The sequence below is a fragment of the Urtica dioica genome, chromosome 5, assembly GCF_054948205.1.
Source record: "Urtica dioica subsp. dioica isolate 48M chromosome 5, U.dioica_male_clone48M_v1_H2, whole genome shotgun sequence".
In the NCBI taxonomy this organism is placed as follows: domain Eukaryota; kingdom Viridiplantae; phylum Streptophyta; class Magnoliopsida; order Rosales; family Urticaceae; genus Urtica; species Urtica dioica.
Genome location: NC_142760.1, coordinates 41,644,839 through 41,668,683, shown reverse-complemented (window position 1 = coordinate 41,668,683; position 23,845 = coordinate 41,644,839). Strand labels below are relative to the sequence as shown.

General features: G+C 35.1%; 3 protein-coding genes across 3 annotated transcripts; 1 reads left to right on the top strand and 2 right to left on the bottom strand.

Moving 5' to 3' along the window:
* The first annotated feature begins 1,475 nt into the window (after window positions 1–1,475).
* On the top strand, window positions 1,476–6,284 carry IAMT1 (IAA carboxylmethyltransferase 1). The gene is made up of 4 exons (XM_089615149.1): window positions 1,476–1,657; window positions 1,876–2,292; window positions 3,463–3,738; window positions 5,423–6,284. Exons 1-4 carry the CDS (start codon window positions 1,547–1,549, stop codon window positions 5,774–5,776), a joined length of 1,158 nt encoding a protein of 385 aa, XP_089471275.1. The 5' UTR covers window positions 1,476–1,546; the 3' UTR covers window positions 5,777–6,284.
* A 742-nt stretch (window positions 6,285–7,026) lies between these two features.
* On the bottom strand, window positions 7,027–12,262 carry EXT-LIKE (hydroxyproline-rich glycoprotein family protein). Its single transcript, XM_089615896.1, has 6 exons — window positions 12,068–12,262; window positions 11,809–11,909; window positions 9,298–9,407; window positions 8,953–9,028; window positions 8,726–8,836; window positions 7,027–8,061 (listed from the first exon to the last, which is right to left on the bottom strand). The coding sequence occupies exons 1-6, from the start codon at window positions 12,159–12,161 to the stop codon at window positions 7,252–7,254; spliced, it is 1,302 nt and encodes a 433-aa protein (XP_089472022.1). The 5' UTR covers window positions 12,162–12,262; the 3' UTR covers window positions 7,027–7,251.
* Window positions 12,263–14,092: 1,830 nt separating this feature from the next.
* Window positions 14,093–16,920, bottom strand: LOC149398615 (uncharacterized). Its single transcript, XM_089615450.1, has 2 exons — window positions 16,792–16,920; window positions 14,093–16,224 (listed from the first exon to the last, which is right to left on the bottom strand). The coding sequence occupies exon 2, from the start codon at window positions 16,201–16,203 to the stop codon at window positions 14,401–14,403; it is 1,803 nt and encodes a 600-aa protein (XP_089471576.1). The 5' UTR covers window positions 16,204–16,224; window positions 16,792–16,920; the 3' UTR covers window positions 14,093–14,400.
* Window positions 16,921–23,845: the final 6,925 nt, after the last annotated feature.

Genomic DNA, 23,845 nt, shown 5'->3' with positions numbered 1-23,845 from the left:
ACCCCAAAACGATTATTTCATGAACTAATTATAATCTTGCATTTTTTATAGAGACGAAATAAGTTTTTGAAATGTATGAAGTCGAGTATGATAAGTTTTCTTATTATACTAATGAAGACATAGAAGGTGAAGATAGTTTTGCCAACGGCTCTCTATATGAATACATACATATACTTTGATCATATAGTGCATATGAATGTAACATATAATCCATATGCATAACTTTGCCGGGTGATATATAAATTGATCATAGATCAGTGCTATCAAATATCATAATGAATTAATCGTCGTTTTGGTACGAATAAATTGAAGATTTAATTTTCTCATAGCAACCATTAATCCATTTAACTAATATATGGGCATTGGATAGAGACAAAATATGATATATATATATATATATATATATATATATATATATATATATATATATATATATATATATATATATAAACACATATGTATATGAGGATGTTTTCTTACAAAAGAAGACAAAGAAGGCCAACAATTCTGAACAAAAATGCATGTATATATGCGTGTGTGTCTCTCTATTTAAGATCTCATTTCTCCCCCCACTGAGTTTTCAAATTATGTCGTCTCTTGGAAAGATGATAAGTACAAGTCCTTTCATGAGACATGCGAATTCATTGGGCATAATGAATAAAATGGTAACTTCATTTAGGTCATGATCATTTTTCTAAGGTGTGACACTATTATGCATACATACATATATATACATATATATAGTACTATGCACCATACAAATCGGACAAAAAAGATTATTGGTTTCCCAATGTAAAAGAATATGATAAGCTTTGCAATATTCATGTCTACTATTGAACGAAGATGATGAATTGAATTTGTCTCTCGATTAAATATATATATATATATATATATATATATATATATGTATATATACATATATGTATATATACATATTGCAGTTGCAGAGAGTGAGTCATTTCAATATTAGTACATATATCTACTTGGTCTGAAAAAAGAGTTGGTTGAACATAATGATATTAAAATAAAAACATGGAAGAGAAATAATTTGTGGTGTGATTTTGACAAATATGTATGCGACTTTTTATAGAACGACATTGGACTAATAGTTACTTTTTACAAAAATAAAAATAAAAACAGTGCACTTTTTTTGTGGTGCCACTGAATTCAAAAGGAATAGTAATCACATGGCCCAATTAGAGAATTTTTAGAAAGCACCTACTATAGTGATCCCCCACCACTATAAGATAATAAAATAAATATAATAATTCATGTCCTCTATGTAGCGTACAATATGTAACTTCTCATTCCAATGCACAAATTTTTACTGGTAATTTTTATTTTCTTAAAGAATAAGATAACTCCATCAATTCATCTATATAAACTCATCACTTAGAGAGCCTCCATATCCAAACTAGCCATAGTGCAAACAACTCTCTCTCTCTCCCTCTCTCTTTCTCTCTCTCTCTCTCTCTCTCTCTCTCTCTCTCTCTCTCTCTCTCTCTCTCTCTCTCTCTCTCTCTCACACACACACACACACACTAGAATGACTCCCAAGGGAAATAATGTTGTTGTTTCTAACGTCAAGCTTGAGAGATTGCTTAGCATGAAAGGTGGCAAAGGCGAGACTAGCTATGCCAATAATTCCCAAGCTCAGGTTGGTATCTCTAATACGCTGTTTTGTATATATTATACCTTATAACATATATATATTGTTGGTTTAAATACGATATGTTCGTTTCATATATGAACAAGAATTCGTAAAATATATTTTTGAAACTCAAGAACTTGCAAAATATAGGATTCATGATATTATATCTATAACACTTACGTATAGACCAAGCTATTTTTTACAGCTTTACTATTCCCATGCAGGCACTTCATGCAAAATCCATGATTCACCTCCTCAAGGAAACCCTAGACTGCGTTCAACTGAACTCTCCGGAGATCCCATTCGCCGTGGCCGATCTCGGGTGTTCCTGCGGGAACAACACGATCTGCATCGTCGACGCGATCGTGAAGCACATGATCAAGCGCTACGAGGCGTCGGGTTTCGAGGAAGCGCCCGAGTTCTCGGCTTTCTTCTCCGATCTCCCGAGCAACGACTTCAACACTCTCTTTCAGCTCCTGCCACCCAACTCCGGCGGTGGAAGCATGGAAGAGTGCCTCGCCGCCGACAACCACCGGTCGTATTTTGCCGCCGGAGTTCCCGGTTCCTTCTACCGGAGGCTTTTTCCGGCGAACTCTATCGACGTCTTTTACTCGGCATTTTCCTTGCATTGGCTCTCTCAGGTACCTCTTTTACTCAACACTGTCTTTGAAGAAGTCAGATAATTTATTTTGTCTCATATTTTTGTTATGTTTCCCCAGTATTCAAAAATATGTTGATTACTTTTTATTATTTCTCTTTTAAACATATAAATATAATAATATTTTCATTTGAGGGACGTAGAGAGACACACAAAATGAACATGATATCCGGATATTAGTCCTTGAATAGTACTATATTCATGTATTATAAAAAGATTTACATGTGTCCATGCTATTTTAGGTATGCAGTAGTAGACTTTATGACGTATTAAATATCTACTTCTACACCATTGATATATATCTTAAATGTTAAAAATTTGTTGCCGGGTAGCTAGAAGAGAATATATATATAAAAATAAATAAAAAAATAAAAAAAAATAAAAAATTGTATATATACACGAAAGGGTTATATATATTCTTTCGGATAGTATTGTGATAGTAGAAAGGGTTATATATATCTATATATATATATATATATATATATATATATATATATATATATAATGTACTCGTAATTTACATTGTTTAGACTTTACGCTTGAGAAGTGTATATAATACTAACGACACGTACATTATTATAAAGTAGAAGTTTGAGTGAAGCTAGTAGCTCGTCAATAATTTATATTACACTAATAGACATCATATATATACACACTATAAGAGATAAATCTATTACTGCTCTTGAGAATATTTTATATAAATATATAGTAAGCAAACCCTAATTTCAATTTTAGAAACTGATAATATATTATTTAGGGACAACGCCCCACCTTGACTTTTTGTAAAAGTATTGATAAGTATGTATATATAATATTTAAGTCACAAGAAGTTACATCTTAATTACTAGACATACATATACAATCAAAAGTTTCTATGTACAAAGTTTCTTGCCAGCTGATTAAGTACAAGTTGATGTAGTTACAATGAATTCTAACTAATTTAAGTCAAATAATGAGTTTGGTCCAAATTGAATTAGAACCCAAAGAAGGGGAAAAAAAACATGCACCTCCCAGCTCATATCATTAAATTCACAAAACACCCCTAATAATGAGTGTGACTACTTGAATTTATTAAAATTCTCTTTGATACATTAAATGTTTGGTTACTAATAATGAATAAAAATCATTAATTGGAATTTTATATAATTATTAGGTCCCGGAATGCGTGGTGGACAAAAGATCGCCGGCGTACAACAAAGGGAGGGTTTACATCCACGGCTCGAATGAGAGCACGGCAAAGGCTTACAAGAAGCAATTTCAGGCGGACTTGGCCGGATTTCTGAGATCGAGATCGAAGGAGATGAAGAGAGGTGGGTCAATGTTCCTCGTCTGCCTCGGCCGCACCTCCCTCGACCCCACCGACCAAGGCGGGCCCGGCCTCCTCTTCGGGACCCACTTTCAAGATGCATGGGAAGACCTTATCCATGAGGTACATTAATCTCAAACATATTTTTTTAATTAATAATTATAAGGTTTCAATTTTATTAGGTCATCATAATGTGACAATTATATATAGATTTTAATAATTATACTTATTAGTTATATTAAATAAAAACTTACTTACTTAACACAATTTTTTTTAATTAATTCGAATTTTAAGATAATGGGTTGAAATAATAAATTAGCAACTTTCAATTATGAACTTAGTATATTTGTGACTTTATAGAAAAGGAAAAATAACCCTAACATTTCTGAAACAAAATATATAATATTGAATGCTTAGCGAAAAAAAAAAAAAATCTTTTGAACGGCATATAGCATTTAAAAATAAAAATCAGCACTCTTGATTACGCGCTCTTTTTGTTTCATATCACAATACACCCCTTTAGTCCTTATTATGAAATTCCACTGGTGGTGATTGAACCGCATCGATGATGGTTGGCCGTCGGATATGGCCTACAAACAATCTGGGCCCTCCGTTTTCGCTGTGTCGGTAGAGTTAAAACTATTTGGTAGCTAGTGGGTTGGTCCACGATATCCATCTATGTTTCCTCTCTAATCATGACCACTTTTATTATCATGAGAATATTTTTATGTGATGTTATATATCACAACACAATCATATCTAGTGTAGTGAGACAAGGAGTACATAGTCATGCATCGGATCATTGTTTTGATAAGATTATGAAATAAATGAATAAAAAAAAAATCCATTTTCTTGTTAAACCCCTTTTTTCCCATGCGAGTACGTATACAGTGATTACGGTGAATTAGATTTGCTTAGTTACTAAATTTTCATATATTAACTGTGATAAATGCAAGTTACAATCATTTGGTCATAGAGAAAAAGAGGGGAAAAAAATCGGTGTGAATTGTAATGATAAACATTGATAGAAGAATTATGAGCCTAGCTTACATAGTATATTATATTATATATACACATGAAAAATACATTTAGTATCCTAAAGTTTAACCTACGCATGTTACTTTTACCCCAAGGTAAATGAACATACGTACATGTGATATGTGGTCCATGCATTGATATTCTAATATGTTTGTATAGCTAATTGAGATAAGAAAATTACAAAAATAACTGTATTATAATGTAATATTTATAAAATAACGATAATTTTAAATCCTTTAAAAAATAACATTTTTTTCAAGCGGTAAATAAATACTTTCTTTATAAATGAAATCGTAAACATTAAATAAAACACGTTATTTTTTAAATGAAAACATCAAGAGTGATTGTTTACAATTTTAAAAACACGTTATCCTTGCATTAAACACACACACACACACACACACACACAAAATAAAAATAAAAATAAAAAAACTTAAAAAGAACCTAATTATATTTGAAAATTGTATTATGTAATTCTGTATCATAAAAAACTTATGAAAAACCTTTTGCTTGTTTATATTGTTTTTCTTTTACATTTTGGAAATTACTTGTACTAGTATTCTTTTTCAATCAAACTAGAAGGGTATGGTTATGTCCCTCTTTTCAGTCATAGACCAAATCAAATTATATTAAACATATTATAAATAAGCGACAAATAAAAACTCAAGTTAAAAAAAAAAAAAAAAAAAAAAAAAGCAATTAACACAATTGAGATTAATCTCTAATTTTTACTAACAATAACAAAAAAAAATTGTGTAACAATTTTCAGGGGCTAATAAGTAGTGAGAGAAGGGACAATTTTAACATCCCGGTTTATGCGCCGAGTCTACAAGACTTCAAGGAGGTCGTTGAAGCCGACGGGTCATTCTCGATCAACAAGCTCGAGGTTTTCAAAGGTGGAAGCCCACTTGTGGTGAGCCGGCCCGATGACGAGGCCGAGGTGGGCCGGGCCTTGGCCAATAGTTGCCGGAGCGTGGCCGGAGTTTTGGTGGACGCTCACATAGGAGAACGGCTCAGCGAAGAGCTCTTCTCGAGGGTCGAGACCCGAGCCACGGCCCAAGCAAAAGAGCTTCTTGAGCAGCTTCAATTCTCTCACATTGTTGCCTCTCTTTCTTTTGCTTAGTTTTTTTTATTTTATTTTATTATTTTAAAAAATTTAGATCCACTTTCTTTAGTTTGTTTCATTACCTCCATTTTGCATAGAAAATGAGGAGTCAAACACATAGAGAAAGGAGGGAAAAAAAAATTTCATCTAAGGCTTTCTTATGCTAGCTAGCTAGCTATCTTTCTTTTCTTTTTTTTTTTCCTTTTTTTTTGGTGTGTTGATGTTTTATATTGTCGTGGGTGTTGTTATTACTGACTGGTGTAGTTACCTTTATTCGTGATATATATTTGCGCTTTGTGACTTTGTGTTCCCTTTTTATTAATGTAAACCATGGTAAATAAAGTTAGCTGATAGTAAGAGCTTTGAATGATATATCGTTGCGTTTCATTCGTAACTTTGTAATGATAAGTTTGCAAGTAATTATTACGCTGAAAAAAAAGTAGTTTTCTTTCGTAACCCTTTTAGTTTTATACTTTTCTTCACTTCACTTTTTTTTTTCTTTATAACTTTTTGTCTTGAAAAATATTAATTAAACAAACAATGGGTTATGAGCTTTGAATAAAATTGGCAGTTATTTCGGTTATTAAACTAAATAATATCATCTACATTCTTCGTTCAAAAGGTTAGGAGCATTTAGTCTCCTTTTTCTTTTCCTTTTCATTTTCCTTTTGGAGTTATATAATACTCTTTCAGGTCTTCATTTCTTCACTCGATAAAGCCATGTGTGACGGAATTGGACACAAATATTGGTTGATTCGAAAAAAAAAATCCAAAATCATAATTATAAAAAACATACATATATATTAACAAATCAAGAATTTGTTAACAAATGTCACTAAATCGTATATTTTTTGACATGTATATTAACAAATTCTGAATTTATTGACATATATTAACAAATTCTGAATTTATTGACTATAGATAAATACTGAATTTATTGACATATATATTAGCAAATTTTAAATTTATTAACTATATACACAGGCAATAATTACGATAATGATTACACTTTTTGTTTATGCTTGATTTTGGAAAGAAAAAAAAAATCTTTTAATTTTACTAATATTCCCAAATCCCTTGACATAAAGTCAGATCTCTATTCTTCTCTGTATTTTTATTCGAGAAATTTAGGGTAATTGTCGTCAAAGTCTCCAAAGTTCTCTTTTCCTTCAAAGGTCTCTTCTATCATGCATTGGGTCCTACTTTATGGGAACTTTGTATTATGTTTAACAAAGTATTTTTCTTTATAAAAAAAAAAGTGGCATATGTTTAACCATAATGTTTATCCATAACTATGATCAGTTAGAAACTGATTGAGATCCATTAGAAATCCCTTTATGTAAAGAAGACTCAACTCAGGCACTCGTAAATACAGAAGTGACATGTACGTTTTAACCAACACCCGGTAATAATATATCAACAATGTCCATCACAAACAGCATTTCTTTTCTTTTATACAAATATACCCAAAAAAAAAAAAAAAAAAAAATCATTCAAGTCCATTGACCTGATTTAGCCGAAGGGTTGGTCAACAACTCGAGCGATTTCCTCAAGTAATCCACAGCGACCGAGACATCGTCGAACGCCAAAGCTCCGACCGCGAACCTCGCCGCCTTATGAGCTTCTGTGATCTTCTCCGGCGGTGGCATGTAATTACAATCGTACTCGAAAGCCGGTGCCGGTGCCGGCACCGGAGCTTGAGCCTGAGCCGGCGCCGGAGAAACCGAGACGTTGCTCGACGGAGCGAAATTACCATCGGAGCCCTGATAGTACGGAGGAGGAAAGTTCGGTGGGACCACGGGAAGACTGCTCTCGGAAAAACTCGGGTACGATTGGAAGTGAGGAAAGGGATGAGAAGGAGCGGCTTCGTGGTGGTGTTTGGGAAAGCTGTTATGGTGGGGCAGCGGATGATCTTGGCCGTACGATGGTTGTTGGTGATGGTACGGCGGAGCGTAATCCGACGGTTCGGACGGAGGAAAATCGTCCCGCGAAGAGTAACCGGGGGTCGGGTAAGTCTGAGGGACCGACGGGAAGCTCGACAGGTGGCGGTCGACGGGTTCGTCGTTGTAATGGTGTTGCGGAGCGCTCGGTGATGATTGGTGGTCGTTGCTGGGTTTATCGTGGTGGTACTGGAAAGTGGGCCCCGGGATGTTCGTCGGGTTTTGGTCGTTCTTCGGGTTGTCGTGGAACTTTGCGGGTGGAGGGAAATTTGTGGGCTCTCGGTCGTTGACTGAATCGTGAAACTGAGATGGATCGGGTTCGGGTCTGGAGTTTATTGAAGATGGCTCGCTTGGCCCAATATCCTGCAAAATGTGAAAGATTTCATGAATGGTTCGAGATCATGTGACCATAGCTTTCTAAGCAGAGACATGTATGGTTGTGAATAAAATCAAAAATATTAGGATGACATCTTTTGTTCTAAAATCGATCATGACTATCCCCCGTGTTTCCATAAAATTGTCGCAATTTCCATCGCATTAAAAAAGTACAATTTAATGGCTAAGATTCAATTTTTGTTTAACTTTCTATACGATATATTTTAAGGCTAAATTACCTTTAATTTTTTTTAACATAAATTACACTTCATTTCGAAGAAAAAAATAAATTAATAAATAAAACTATTAAAAACAATCACACAATTATTAATATCTATAGAAAATGGAGTATATATAGTTTTTGCAATTTTATATGTTGTTTTATTTCTTTTTTAAATAAGGGTCTTTAAATCTCTTTTAATAACTTACTATGCTCAAGAGCCAAAGAATAAGCTCAAGGGATATTATCAATATTTTCTGAAAATTTAGGACATGTTTTGTGATCAAGATGACAATAGAAGATATAAATGTCGCATTTCAGCTAAACACGGGGTATTCATTTATGATATTTTCCTATCTTCCCATTAATCAATAAACTGAATAAAAATAAAAAAAATAAAAATAAAAACTAATGATAGCTTTAGATACGTACAGGCAGTTCTTCCTCGTCCCCAGGTGGGCCCGGAGTGGGCGTCCTTCCCTCTTTCAAGGCTTTCCTTATGTCAGCTGCTTTCCAAACTGCATATTTCTGTTTCTGCTCAATCTGTAACATATTGGTCATAGAACGGAAAATAAGCACCTCAATTAATTGGTAAGACCATCGAAATCCAACTAATACACTAATGTTCTTAAGCTTAGACAGAGTGTCATTGCACTGACATCAGGTTGAAGTGGGCCAAACTGGTTGAGAATCTCAAAGAAAATGCTAGCCGCATAGAATGTTTTCGCAGTATTCCTGAAACATTTATAAAAATAATCTAGATTAAAAAAAAATACGGAGCACGTATGTCAAGTATCAATGGAATAGGGATTCACATTGTCACTCTTGCATATATAATATCCTCAAGTTGCACCAACAAGGAAACAACAACCCTTGTATTATATATTGGTTCGCATTAATAAATATAATTTCTTAGTACTAAAGGAAAGGGAGCAAGAAGTTCAAGTTATCGGACATTATAGCTAAAGAAGCATTTGAATTAATGAGAGCATTATTTGACATACAAATCAGCTCGCCCAGCTCGATCTTGCTTGTCTGCTCTAGCAAAGACATTTGAGGCAAAACCCTCCACGTAGAGATTGTCTTCAGGCCCTAACTCCAGAGACTTTTTATCCTATCAAGTAAAAACCAGGTTTGTAAATATCAATAAAGATGTGACTTAATAAATAAGATTCCCCAAATTATTGTTCAGAAAATTTTAAAAAAAACGAAATAATGGGCATTGGAATAAAATGTATGGGCATTACAGGCAGCAGAAACACATTACGAATTACGCTGCAAAGCGGGTCCCAAAATCTTTTCTTGCACAGAAAGATCAGGCAACTAGTAAACTAATCGTCACTCAGCCTTAGTACTAGTGCTATATATTTTCATTGAAAAAAATTTAAACTGTTAGGGCATTACAGGCAGCAGAAACACATTATACTTTTCGCTGCAAAGCGGGTCCCAAAAAGTTTCTCTTGCACAGTAAGAAAAGGCAAATGGTAAACTAATAATCACTCAAAGCCTCAGTACTAATGCTAATAAATCAAAACATTAAAACTATAAGGGCATTACGAGCAGCAGAAACACATTATCCTTTCTGCTGCAAAATGGGTGTAAAAAATTAATCTTGCACAGCAAGATCAGGCAACTGGTAACTTAATCATTAATCATAACCTTAGTACTAGTGCTATGTATTTAAATTACAAAATAACTTAAACTGTTAAGGCATTACAGGCAGCAGATACACATTACATTTACTCGCTGCAAAGCGGGTTCCACATATTTCTCTTGCACAGTAAGATCAGGCAACTAATAAACTAATCGTCATTAGAGCCTCAGTACTAATGCTAAAATATAACAGCACAACATTCAAACTGTAAGGGCATTACAGGCAGCAGAAACATGTTATATTTTATCGCTGCAAAGCGGGTCCCAATTTTTTCTCTAGCACAGTAATATCAGGCAACTGGTAAATTAATCTTCACACAGAGCCTCAGTACTGATGCCATACATATAATAAAGATCTTTAACTGTTAGAGCATTACGATCAATCGAAAGACATTACATTTTAGCCATGCAAGGTGGTTCCCAAATTATTCACTTGCACAGTGATATAGTCAAGCAACTAGTAAACTAATCATCACTTAGAGCCTTGGTATATATATTAGAGATACATACATATTTATTAATTACGTGAAAGATTCAAACTTTAAGGGCATTACAGGCAGCCGAAACATGTTACAATTTTAACGCTGCAAAGCGGGTGCCAAATTTTTACTCTAGCACAATAAGATGATCAGGCAACTGGAAAATTAATCTTCACTAAGAGCCTAAGTACTAGAGCTATATCTAAAATTCACAACAAAGATTCAAACTGTAAGGGCATTACAGGCAGCTGAAACACATTGATTTTTTTCACTGCAAAGCGGATCCCAAATCTCTCTTGCACAGTATGATGATCAGGCAACTGGTAAACTAATTGTCACTCAGAGCCTCAGTACTAATGCTAAATATAAAAAGCACATTGGTATACACAACAAAGATTCAAACTGTACGGGCATTACAGGCAGTTGAAACACATTGGTATTTTTCGCTGCAAAGCGGGTCCCAAAATTCTCTCTGGCACAGTTAAATGATCAGGCAACTGGTAAATTAATCTTCACCCAGAGCCTCAGTACTAGTGCTATATCTAAAACTCACAACAAAGATTCAAACTGTAAGGGCATTACAGGCAGCTGAAACACATTGATTTTTTTCACTGCAAAGCGGATCCCAAATCTCTCTTGCACAGTAAGATGATCAGGCAACTGGTAAACTAATCGTCACTCAGAGCCTCAGTACTAATGCTAAATATAAAAATCACATTGGTATACACAACAAAGATTCAAACTGTACGGGCATTACAGGCAGTTGAAACACATTGGTATTTTTCGCTGCAAAGCGGGTCCCAAAATTCTTTCTGGCACAGTTAAATGATCAGGCAACTGGTAAATTAATCTTCACCCAGAGCCTCAGTACTAGTGCTATACAATATTACAAATCACAACTCCAACAAAGATTCAAAACGCACAGACAATATAGGTAGCATAAACACATTATACACTGGCTGTAAAGAGGGTGTTCCAAATCCTAATGAACATTAAGACCAGGCTACTAATATATTAAACGTCACTCGGAGCCTCAACAATAGTGCTGTGCATATATCAAGCCCACGAATTCAAAATAACTGTACATTACATGCAGCGAAAAACACATTACAGTACTTCAAAGAGAGTCTCTAAACAGAAAGTTATGAGATTGGTTTGCCAAAAGTCACTCAGAGCCTCGCTCAAAGCAGGTCCCAAAACATACTTAGACTGAGCTATTTTCTCTCGCACCAAAAAAAAAAAAAAAAAAGATTCGCAGTTTACTGCTAGTATGTCCATCAAAACATCCAATCTAATTACACTAAGTAAAGCCAATTCAATGATGAAAAAATAAACGCTTTTTTTCCTAGCAGATAAACCAGAAGCAAAAAGAGATCAAATTACCTTCTCCAACTGGTTCATAATAGAAATAAGCAATGAACTCGTCGTCTTTGTACGCTCTTTAGCGGGAATCTTCAAACCTCTTTCCATTGCATATAATCGACCTACGAAACAACACCAACAACCAAAACATCCAAATCAATATCGGAAAAGAACAACACAATACGAAGCAACATCTGAGAAATGAATCCAATAACCGTAAGAAAAACAAAGCTCGAACTCCACATAATCGAAGGGAGAGAGAGAGAGAGTTGTTGCTTACAATAATAAGCGACGAGAGGTTCGGGCTTCTGCAACTCATCTGCTCGCTGAAGGTACGGCAAGAGAAGCTTCGCCGGCTCGGTTTCGCTCCCCATCTCCGGCGATCTCTGAGCTCTGGAGAGAGAAAGTAAACGATGGAATGCAGAGAGAGCAAGGTAAGGGTTTTGATTTTCAAAGATCGATGGAAAAGAAGGCCAAGTCTGTAAGATGGTAGAAATGTGCTGTCTTATACTATTCAATTACGACGTCGTTTTCAACCGAGCCTTTCAGGTTAAGGTTTTTGAATGCTGTGTCTTTGCGATTTGGTCCTTTATTTCTGTGAAATCTTACTTCTCCTACCCTGGTGCTCTGCTTAATTTCAAACATGTACCATTTCGACGAAAAACGACATAAAACGTAAAACGACGACTTTCGGCGAAAAACAACGATAAAACGAAAATTTTGTACTTCACCGGCCGTTTATGCTCCGGCAGCAGCGGCGCCGCCGCCGAATTTCGTCGGAATTTAAAACTATGTTCTAAACTTCTAACACTTCAAAGTGAAATCTTAATTGTTTTAATTCTAATTAGATTTCTTTTTATATGGATGGAATTACAGCATGTTGCTGAACTTATTGGTCATATTATTTATTTCCTAAGATAGGTCAAAATTCAAAAAATAAATAGTTGATGAACTTAGTCCTTCATATATTTATTTTATTTTGTATTTTTTAGTTTTAAATATTAAATGTTGGATTAGTCCGAGATTTTCATTTTGAGTTTGCTAAGAAAATTTTTAACGGGAGTCTTTTTCAAAAATAAAATAAAAAAATGAACAAATATATCTCATCTAGTATTATCAAAATGTGTTCCTCATTTTGGCTTGGCATATTTGGAATAATAGGAACGGGGTTTTTGGCGGGGAAGCAGAAGCAGCCACCGGAGGAGAAAATGCTAAGGATTTTAATTTTATTTCTCTTATATTTTTCACTACTTCCAAACATAATAGAGAATTTTGATATTCTTTGAATTGACCCGCTTTCTAGAAGATCTCTATAGAAGTAGCTTCTAAGACTCTTTCTAATTACTTCATTATCTATCTCTATAGAATCTAAAGGAAAAACTTTTTATTTCCATCAAGCTAAAAGAATTGTTGATAGCTTTAGTAACCCTCGGGTAAAATAAGAACCTCGATATTCAAAGCACTATTTTAACCATTAGCATGAATTTATTTCAATTGCATATCATAAGAAATTCGAACAACTGCTTCAAATACAATACCGGGCAGGACCGATCGTCGAACATCGATATCTACAAGGCATTCTCTCTAACATTTTCGTTTTTCTTCAAAAAAAATTTCCTTTCACATTTTTCGAATTCCAAACGGACCTTTAGTGCTGATGTATCCACCCTTGACACTCGAGGTAATGCATATGAGGTTAATTCCGATTGCCTCTTATCGTGAGAGAGAGTACCGTGTTCGGACCTGAGTACTATCCTCTCTCTCTCTCTCTCTCTCTCTCTCTCTCTCTCTCTCTCTCTCTCTCTCTCTCTCTCTCTCTCTCTCTCTCTCTCTCTCTCTCTCTCTCTCTCTCTCTCTCTCTCTGATTTCTTTGATAAGCTTGAGTCTTGTTTCATGCCCTAGAGTTTGCAATTATGTGGCCCATTACTTGGATAAATCTGCTATTGATATTGATCTTTGTTGTAATATAATGTGGTCGGAGGTTGTCCTCAAAGGCTGTAATTTTATTAAGTTATATAGCTACACGGTTATAGTGAATTGAGATATAACCCACCTTTCGTTAATTTTTTGTAAATAGTCAAGTTAATTTATTAACATATTAATAAAAGACTTATTTAATCCAACCAAACAAGTAAAAAAGGTAGTTAATAGGTTGCCACGTATGCAAATTGACTATTTACAAAGTATTTACCAAAGTTTGACTAATTTACAATTCTTATAGTTTACGTGGTTTACGTAGTCAATTTTTTGTTTCTATTATGGTTGAAGTCTGTCTCACTTTTCAAAAAAAAAAAAAAAACTCTCAAAATTTGCCTTCGTCCATTTGTAAGTGTAACCAAAGCAGTCTCATTTCTTTGTCCAACATTAAAAGACTGATAATTGACAGATGGTTCTATTTTTCATAATACTCGGATTTGAATGCCAGTTTTCAACGAACATTTCGCAGTAAGGAAAAAAAAAAATCGCCACATTTGCAGCTCCCAAAAAACGTGCCAAAAACCAAAAAACAGAAGCTCCCAAACACGTAGCTACCCTAATTATACTTTCTTTTTCTTTACATTTCTACCCCAGATAAAAGAACAATAATTAGCCACATTTGCATCCAAAATAATCTCAAAGCGAGTAGAGCCGAGCCGCGGCGGCTTCGAGACCAGCCTCGGCCTTTTCGCGTCGTTCTCCGATCTCTCGGCTCTCTTCCATTTCCTCGGCCACTTCTCTTTGCTCGCTCTTCGTGGCCTCATAGCTCTTCTCGAGCTCGCGACATTGGACTCGAAGCCCATCGATCGCCTCAACTTCGCGCTCCAACTTGTCCTCGAGCTCCCTCAGAAGCTCCCTCGTCGCCTCGGCCGACTCCGCCAGCGAAGCGAGGCACTCCCTCGCCCTCGCCAGCGAGGCCTCAGAGTTGACCAGAGCTTTGACCTCCGCGTTTGACCGCTCGAGGAGGTCGTTCTGGCGCTCGATCATCTCCTTCATCGGCCGGCTCTTTTCGGCCTCGCTCTTCGCTCTGACGACCTCGTAGCGCCACGATATGAGGTCTCTCACCGAGTCGAAGAACTCGGCGTAGTCGAGTCGGGACGAGCTTAGCAACGCGAAAGCCTCGTTGGCCTTGTCGATCATCGATTCGACGCCCGAGCTGTCCTTTGACGACACGAGGTACGATATCAGGGCCTTCTTCCCGGATTCAGCTTCGGAAAAAGTCGGATTCTCGAGCTTCTTGCCTTGAAAACGGCCGAGCCTCGAGAGTATTTCGGTCTTGGCCTTGTCTTCGCTCTTGTCGTGACCAAGAGATTCGCTTTCTTCGCGGCCTTGAGATTCGCTCGGACGGCCTTCGCTTCCACGAGATTCGTCCAAGCTTATTGGCGAGACTCTCTTCTCGGGCGATTTCAAAGCGGGTCGTTCTCTGGGATTGCCTTCCTCGGGCAGAATAAGATCGTTTTCTTCGCCCGAGCTTCCTAGCAAGACTCTCTTCCTTTTCAATCTCTTCGCGGGCGGTTTCGAAACGGGTCGTTCTCTGAGATCATCTTCATCATGGACCAGAGTGTTATCGTTTTCTTCGCCCGAGCTTCTTCGTAAGACTCTCTTCCTCTTCACTCTCTTCCCGGGCGGTTTCGACGCGGGTCGTCTTTTGGGATCCGCTTCGTCATCGGCCAGAGTGTTATCGCTTCCTTCGCTCAAGCTTCCCCGTAAGAATCTCTTCTTCTCCGCTCTCTTCGCGAGCGGTTTCGAAACGGTTCGTTCTCCGATATCATCTTCATCATCGACCAGAGTGCTATCGTTTTCTTTGCTCAAGCTTCCTCGTAAAAATCTCTTCTTCTTCACTCTCTTTGCGGTCGATTTCGAAGCGGGGCGTTCTCTGAGACCATCTTCATCATCGGCCAGAGTGCTATCGTTTTCTTTGCTCAAAATTCCTCGTAAGACTCTCTTCCTCTTCACTCTCTTCACGGGCGGTTTCGAAGCGGGTCGTTCTCTGGGATCATCTTCATCATCGGCCAGAACGTTCTCGTTTACTTCGCTCGAGCTTCCTCGTAAGACTATTTTCCTCTTCGCTCCCTTCGCGGGCGATTTCGAAATGGGTCGTTTTTTGGTGACCCTTCCGCGAGACTCGCTGTCGCTGCTCTGTACGAATCTCTTCGGTTTCGAAGCTTGTCGCTTTCCGAGGACACTTTCAGCGGCCGGAGCGTCGTCGTTCTCTTCTTCGCTGGTTTCGCGCAAATCGCTATCGCTGATCTGTACGAGAATCGGCTCCGGTTTCTTATTCTTCCTCTTCTGGCTCTCAGTCCCTATCTTCACGGTGGTGGTCGGTGACCGTAGTTTTTTCGAAGAACCCGGTTTCTTTGGCGGTGACGGAGGGTAAATTGTGATTCCTTGGCTCGACAGCTTCGAAACCAATGACTCGCCACGTCTCATACGACCCATCGATCGGACTGTCCAGTCAGGCTATAAGATGATGATGATTCAAAAGCCAATCAAAGGAAAGACACAAACTTGTTATTAATATTTCCATAACCAAGAATGCAAATCAGAATAAAACAGTGGTTAGTTCAGTTCTAGGATACTCAATTTGAGTCTGGTTTTATCACACGAACATGACATTTTAAATAAAATAAAATATATTTCATTTCTCTTTTCACCCAAGCAAACAAAACCCAGGAATTACATCGTATATTCCTGTAACTACACAAACGTTTTGAGCAATAAGAAGTGAAAATGTGAGATAGATTAGTGCAACATTCCTTTTTTATATTACTATTAGTTTTTTTTTTTAATCACGAACTGAACTTCTTCGAGGTGTTTTGCCTCTCAGAAGAGTATACCCAACAGTTAAAACCAAAGCAGAAACCTAAATCTTTGAAAAAATCTGAAACCCATATCATTTTTTTTTCTTTTTTCAATATTAGCTTAATAACTCGACAACGGTAAGTAAGAACGGTGAAAGTTACGAACTTTCGCATCATATAGCATAGAGTTTAGAAAGTATATGTTTTTTAATTGGAAATTACTAACCTGGTTGATTGAACAGAACTTGAAAGAGACACTACTGGATTTGTTTAGGACAGCTCGCGAATATTATTCCCCAAAGCATTTTTTGTACATTTGGCGATAGTGGCTTTTATTTTTTTCTCTTCTTTTTTGTTGGAAGAAAGAAAGGTTTTCTGATTCGACTTTTCGTATTCGCTGCAACAAAATAAGGGAGGAATTAAACAACAAAAATACCACTGAAATTATATTTAGTATTTGTAACATAAATCTACACTCTACTACGTTTTCGTAAAAAATAGTACATTTCATCTATCGTCGTCAGAAAAAAAAAAACAAAAAACAAAAAACAAAAAAAACAAACAAACAAAAAATGAATGTAATAAGAAATGTACGCATAAAACAAGCTATTCTTAAAATACCTAGCAAAACGCAAATAAGCTATTCTTGAAATAAAAATGAGTGGTAAAATATTATAAGACAAACTTTGAAAATGAGGTAATTTCTTTCCCCAACAAAATATTAGCGCGATATTATTTCATCCCAATGGTAATATTTTACAGTGAATTCTATTGAACTATTTCATCCCCCAACAAGTTCAAAATATCCTATACATCATATATAATTGTAAAAAGAAGGGAAAATGTCAAGAGTATCCATCGTGTTTAATCGAAATGCGAGATTTATCTCCTCTATTTCTAGAAATATCAGACATATCACTTCAGTTCAATATAAATGACATATACCTTCACTAAAAAATATTATATTACAAATATCACAATTTTCATTTATTTTTTACAAAAAAATTATTTGAACTCCCCAAAATACCCTTAATATAATAAATATTTGTTTACTATTTTATTAAAAAAAATCAAATCTCTCTTTATAAAAAAAATCCTTAACTTTTTATAAAGAAATTTTTTAATTTAATTTTTTGTATATAGAATAGAAAATAAAAAAATTATTTAATTAAGGGTATTTTGGGGAGTTCAAATTATTTTTTTATAAAAAATAAACGAAAAATGGTGATATTTGTAATATAACATTTTTAGGGGATATATATGTCATTTATATTAAACTGAATGGATATGTCTGATATTTCTAGAAATAGAGGGGATAAATCTCGCATTTCGATTAAACACGAGTGATACTCTTGATATTTTCCCTAAAAAGAAAAGGGAAAAAAAAATCATTTGCCTATACCACACCATTAAAAATTTTAAGTCTCTAAGTTTACTCCAAGAAAAAAAAAATCATTTGCCTATACCACACCATTAAATTCTTGAAGTCTCTAAGTTTATTCCAATAAGAAGTGCACAATGTACCCTTATTTTTTTCAATACTTCCCAGCGCACGGTCACGACATCGATCGATCTCTTTCTAGATCAACATTTTATCTTCGATTTGTCTCTAGAAACATTAGTATTTGCCCTTCGCGTCTCCTTAGTGTTGGCCTTGCCCAAATGTCCCTTGATTTGGCTAGCTTTGATCTTGAGCATTTTCAACCCGAGCCTTGATCGGACTAGATCCGAGCAAGATTGGGCTAGCTTGATCGCACGCTTTGGCGACTTCCCTAGACCGCACGACAAGGTTGGCTTTAAGAGCGTATATCTTTGGGATCAAATATGCCCCCTGAATTCGAATTAAGACTCCATCACGGGGTGTCGTGTGAAAGAAAATTGTTTTTTTTAAGAAAATAGGCATGTAGTGGGAATAGGCGTCTTGTAAATAAATAAAAATTGTGAGAGAGAGAGAGAGAGATTCTTTCAAAAATTACGAGTATTGTCATAATTCAATAATATTTATGATAATATCACTACTACGTCCTTAATTAACATTGACTACAAGTTTAAATTTTTAATAATTTTGTTTTTATTTTTTCTGATTCAGTGACTCGAACTCATCTCCTAATTTATAATTATAATTGAACTAGTCAACTTTCATATTCACAAATATATGATTGTGATAATTAGGCATATATAGTCTAATTAAACTTCATGTGTTAAATTCTAAGCGAAGTTTCTAAAAATTAAGAAAATATGTCAAACTCAAGCAATACGCATGCGCCATATTATTAAACTTATGCATGACTTGAACTACTTTTTTTTTTCTAATATTTGAATATTTGAGCTATAATTTTAATTGAGGTAGCCATTTGACTTAGTACAATAATTTTTTCTAAATGATTCGGAGTTTCATTCTCGAACTTTTTTATTTCACTTTTTGCTTAAGACTTGATATATCTAGAGTTGCTTTACTTTTTGTTTTTTTTCCTTCATAATTCGTGTTACTTGTATAAGATAAATTTGAATCACTTTTTAATTTTTAATATATCATAAACCAAATTTTACATGTGTTGTTTATTTGTAAATATAAACACGATAAGTTTAGTGTTCTAAGCGCTTTACAACCAACATTATTATGATAGTTATTATTTTTTTGTTTGTTTGTTGAAGGTAAGTGTATATTTGTCCAAAAATTCTAGTATGTAATATATTAATATGGTGAGTCGAGGTTTGAATTTAGATACATCATGAAGTCTAATATATTAAATTTCTCTTGGTAAACAAATACTTAGTCCTAAATAAGGAGATGAGTTCGAGTTACCTAAAATAAAATTTGCTTAAAAGAAAAACTAGACAGCTAATATGATTATATTTTAGGTAACTAATAATTTCTAGAACAAAATTGTATATATGGACATTTAAACATTTTTTAGCCGTTAGTTATAATGTGAATTTTAGATAATAATGATAAGAAACACCTTAAATGCGATAAAAGATAAGCATGCAAACATATATCAAAATCACAATGCTTTTGGTAAGATATCAAAAGAAGAAAAAGAGGACAGAAAAAAAAACTCATACTTAATTTATTCTCATCATCACTAGTTCAATGTATCCCAAAACCATAGGACTAAAGCTTTTTTATTATTTTCTGTGTGGCGGGTCCTCAATTTTTTTGCTCCTCAATTGTCAAAGTTACTCCAAAAAAGAGTGCCCAATTTACCCTTGATTTCGTCAATGCCGGTAATGACATGGTCCCGGTGGACATTGATCTCTTGCTCTTTTGTCATCTTCTCCCCGATATTCTTAGAGGAGCATTCGTGCTCGGCCTTCACCTCCTCGTAAGTCTTTTTGAGCCGGGTTGACTCTCTCTGCAGGGCAAGAACCTCGGCGTGTGTCTTGGCCAATTGTCCCTCGATTTGGCTCATCTCCTCCTGAGTATGAGCCGTTTGGGCCTCGAGTATGAACATGGTTGTGCAAGTGTGGGCTAGTATGACATTGCACCTCCTCAAGGCATTCGCGACTTCCCTAGACTGGGCACAAAGTTTGCCGTTATGGACTAGCATATCTTGGATTGACCCATTCCTTTTGAGCATGTCATTTGCTTCTAGAATGTGGAGGTGGTAGTAAATGAAGACCTTCACCGCGTCGTACAAATGGCCAAAATCTACCTTGAACGAGCTCAATGACTCGAAAGCCGAGTTTGTCATATCTATCATTGAGTCGATGTCCATGTTGTTGTCGTGTCCCGACATAAGCCTTGTGATCAATGCCCTCTTGACGGATTGGGCGTCGGAGAAAATCCCTTCCCTCAGCCTCGAGGAATGGGAGTCTTCTTCGGCTCCTGGGTTCGGATAAGCTCGAAGCCTTGATAGCTTTTCTGGATTGGGCTCGAGTCCGATAATTGGGAACAAGATTTCCGTCTCTTGATTCATGCAAGGAACTTGCTCCCTTGGAGACGAAGTGTGGGCCACAATTGAGTTGGCTTCTTCGCGACGCCTATGCGCATTGATAAATTGCGGGATCTTTGTTGCTAGGCGAGACAAATCTAGTGTTGGCTCCGGAGCATTGGGGTCCATATCTTCAAGATCTAAGCAATCATTGTAAAAACAAATAGTGATCAATTGCATGGTGAAAGAATCAACTGCCTACTACATTTCAATTGATAATAACAAAAAATAAGTTAATATATTTATACCGAAAATATAATACAAAAAATGGATCTAATGAGAAATCTTGAACACAGTAGGTTTAATAAAGTTAAGAGCGATTACTCAACTAAGCTACAACTAATTACACACGAACATAAAGATGAAATATAAAAATAGAGAAACCCAAGGTTAAATATATCTAGTGAGCATTATTGCATATAGGATTTACAAAATCTTAAGAAAAACATATAATGATATATTCCCATGTCGAGTTCAATTCATGCGTAAAATTTTGTCCCGCTGAAAAGAAAATGAATAAACCTATGGATTTGGATTAAATTATATATTTTCAGTTATGTATATCACCAACCATTCGTTGCGACACGAAAACTGTACAATCGGACAAATCAAGAAAAAAAAAACAATTGAAACGAAGAGTTAAAATATATACACATAAGGCCTGTAAATTTTAAGTTTTATGAAGATTAAATAATAAGCTAAGCAAATAACATGAAATCATGGAGAGGGCTAGTTCTTACAGTTTACAACGTTCTTCTTCAGGCTGCGAAAGACGAAGAGGTGGCTGTGAATTTCTTATAAGATTTGGTGCATCTAAGAGATGAATTTATAGCGCAAAATGATAGGTTTTAGGTTTAAGTTCCGGGGCACTTTCGGGTAAGAAAAAACCCGAAAAGAGTATCTTACCCAAAAAAATAAAAGTTTTCATATAGGGACGGCCCAGAGTCGGAGAAGAACTGATATCGATAGATGTATCTACGTGTTCATTGATCTTATCAAAATCATAATAAAAAAAAATTCGGAAATCTTTTTCGCTTTTTTGGTAATGTTTGAGTGAGTAAGAATTAACTAAATAATTTTTTTTAATGAGACTTAATACAAACACTAAACGAACTTGTGTTTCTATATATGAAATAAGCTTAAATTGTTTAAGAAAATAGGGTGATTCTTCCTTATAAATTCCTAAGCTTAAAAACAAAATTAAATTTTATTTTCGCGAAAAAAAAAAAAAAAATCCAACTGTTTCATATACACATACTAAAGTGCCAAAGATTTTTTTTTTTCTTGTTGAAGATTTGTAGAAGAATTATATTCCAACCTTCCTTCACATAGACAAATAAAAATCTAAATGCGCCAAAATCTCAATTGATTTTTTTGTCTCCAATTTTTTGGACGGATGAAAAATAAAATTGTTTTCCCTTACTAATACTATTTAATTAAATATCATGACACGGGTTCTAAGGCCAAAGTAAACAACATATTTGTAATTAAGATTTTGTTGTATGGTATTGTTTGGAATGTTTGAACTGTTTGTTCTCTATCTGAACTTTTCATTTTAAGCTACCAAACTAGCTACCACTATTCATAAGATAATGAAGTTCATGAGTACGCACTCATACGCGTAATATTACGGTTCTTAATATGGGAAATAGAAATCTTAACAATTGTGTTTTAAATTATTATAATGTGCTGTTTACAGATCATAAGATAATCAAGTTCATTTCATGAATAATAAAGAAACATATAACATTTTTTCCCCTTATATTCGCCTTTGAATGTTATATTAAAAAATAGAGTACACTTTTTAGAGTTTCATTAATGTAATTTTTTTTTACTCCAAACGCAGTTTCAAATTGTATTAGTTAATTTTTTATAATAAAAATAATCGACAAAGTTTTTTATTTTTATTTTTTACGTAATCGACATATATTTAATTATTGTTTCACATATAGTTTTTACTTTATAATTATAGTAAATGATGATTTTATTTATTAATATTATGGTAAACTGTCATTTCTATGCTCACTAAACTCAATACTCAAGTGGTTAGAATTTAAATTTAAATTCAGAAAAAACTCAAAGTTCCGTTAGTTGAAATATATGTAGTACGTTTTGAGTAACATAAAATAATTGGATAATCTAATGAGTTTAAAGGGTGAGTGAGCATACTAGTCCAATCAACCCACTAATATTAGGAGAATAGTCAAAGTTTGAATAAATTAAGTGAATAACCCAATTAATATTTCACTACCTAAATTACCCTCATATATAAAAGCAAAACTCAATTTTCTCAAAACCTAAACCTAAACTCGTTATCCACCGATCCACTTCACGTCGCCGATCGGGTCGATCCATTTTACGCCGCCGCGTCGTCGCCGATCGTCGTCCATCCTCGTTGCTGATCCCTAACACGTCGCCGGCGAGATCCGCCATAAACGCCGTCGTCAAGATCCGCCATAGACGCCGTCGATTCCGTCGAGCTCCGGCGGCGGCGATGCTCGACCTCACCGAAACGAACCAGATTGACTCGGAAATCGGCGGGGGGAGAGGAAATCGGCGGCGATTGAGGAGAGGCACTTTGTAAATTCGCGAATCGGTTAATTTAATTAACCTACTGGAGTGAGTTAGGTTAATTAATTAACTGATTCGTGAAGGATTTGAAATTCACAAAAAATTTACGAAAATCATAACTTAAGTCAATTGATATTCAAAGCATTCAATTAATCAACCTAATTCCGAATTCAATCATTTAGTAAATTAACTTTACTCACAAAAAAATAAGAACCTAAAGTAATATTCAATCAATAAGTTAAATAATTAACCTAACTCACTCCAGTAGGTTAATTAAATTAACCAATTCGCGAATTTACCAAGTGCATTATGGTCTGAGCCCAAAATATGAGCTATTTGCTTAATAAAATGAAACTTGGGCTATTCCTCCAATAAGAATGACAAACTTGGCTAGTTCACCACTTTTTTTTTAATAATTCAATTATACATCATATCATCAATTACATTGAATATTTAAGCACAATTACAAGATCTAATATTCAAACGTCAATATTGCATTTTCTAGATATTGAACTCTCGTATTCTCGCAGAGATCACTTCACATGCAAGAGGTCTTACCACAAGAATTAAGCCTTTGAGGGTGAGTTTAAATCAGCACTTTAATGCTTAAATTGAACAAATGGTCAAAATATAAATTAAATGAACAACTGAATGATTTATAACTTTGTTGCCGAATAAAAAATATAAATAAAAATTAACTTAATTTATGAAAATGGTCCACGAATGGCATGCTGAACGTGGTGTATGAAAATCAAAAAGTTTTCCTACAAAGTT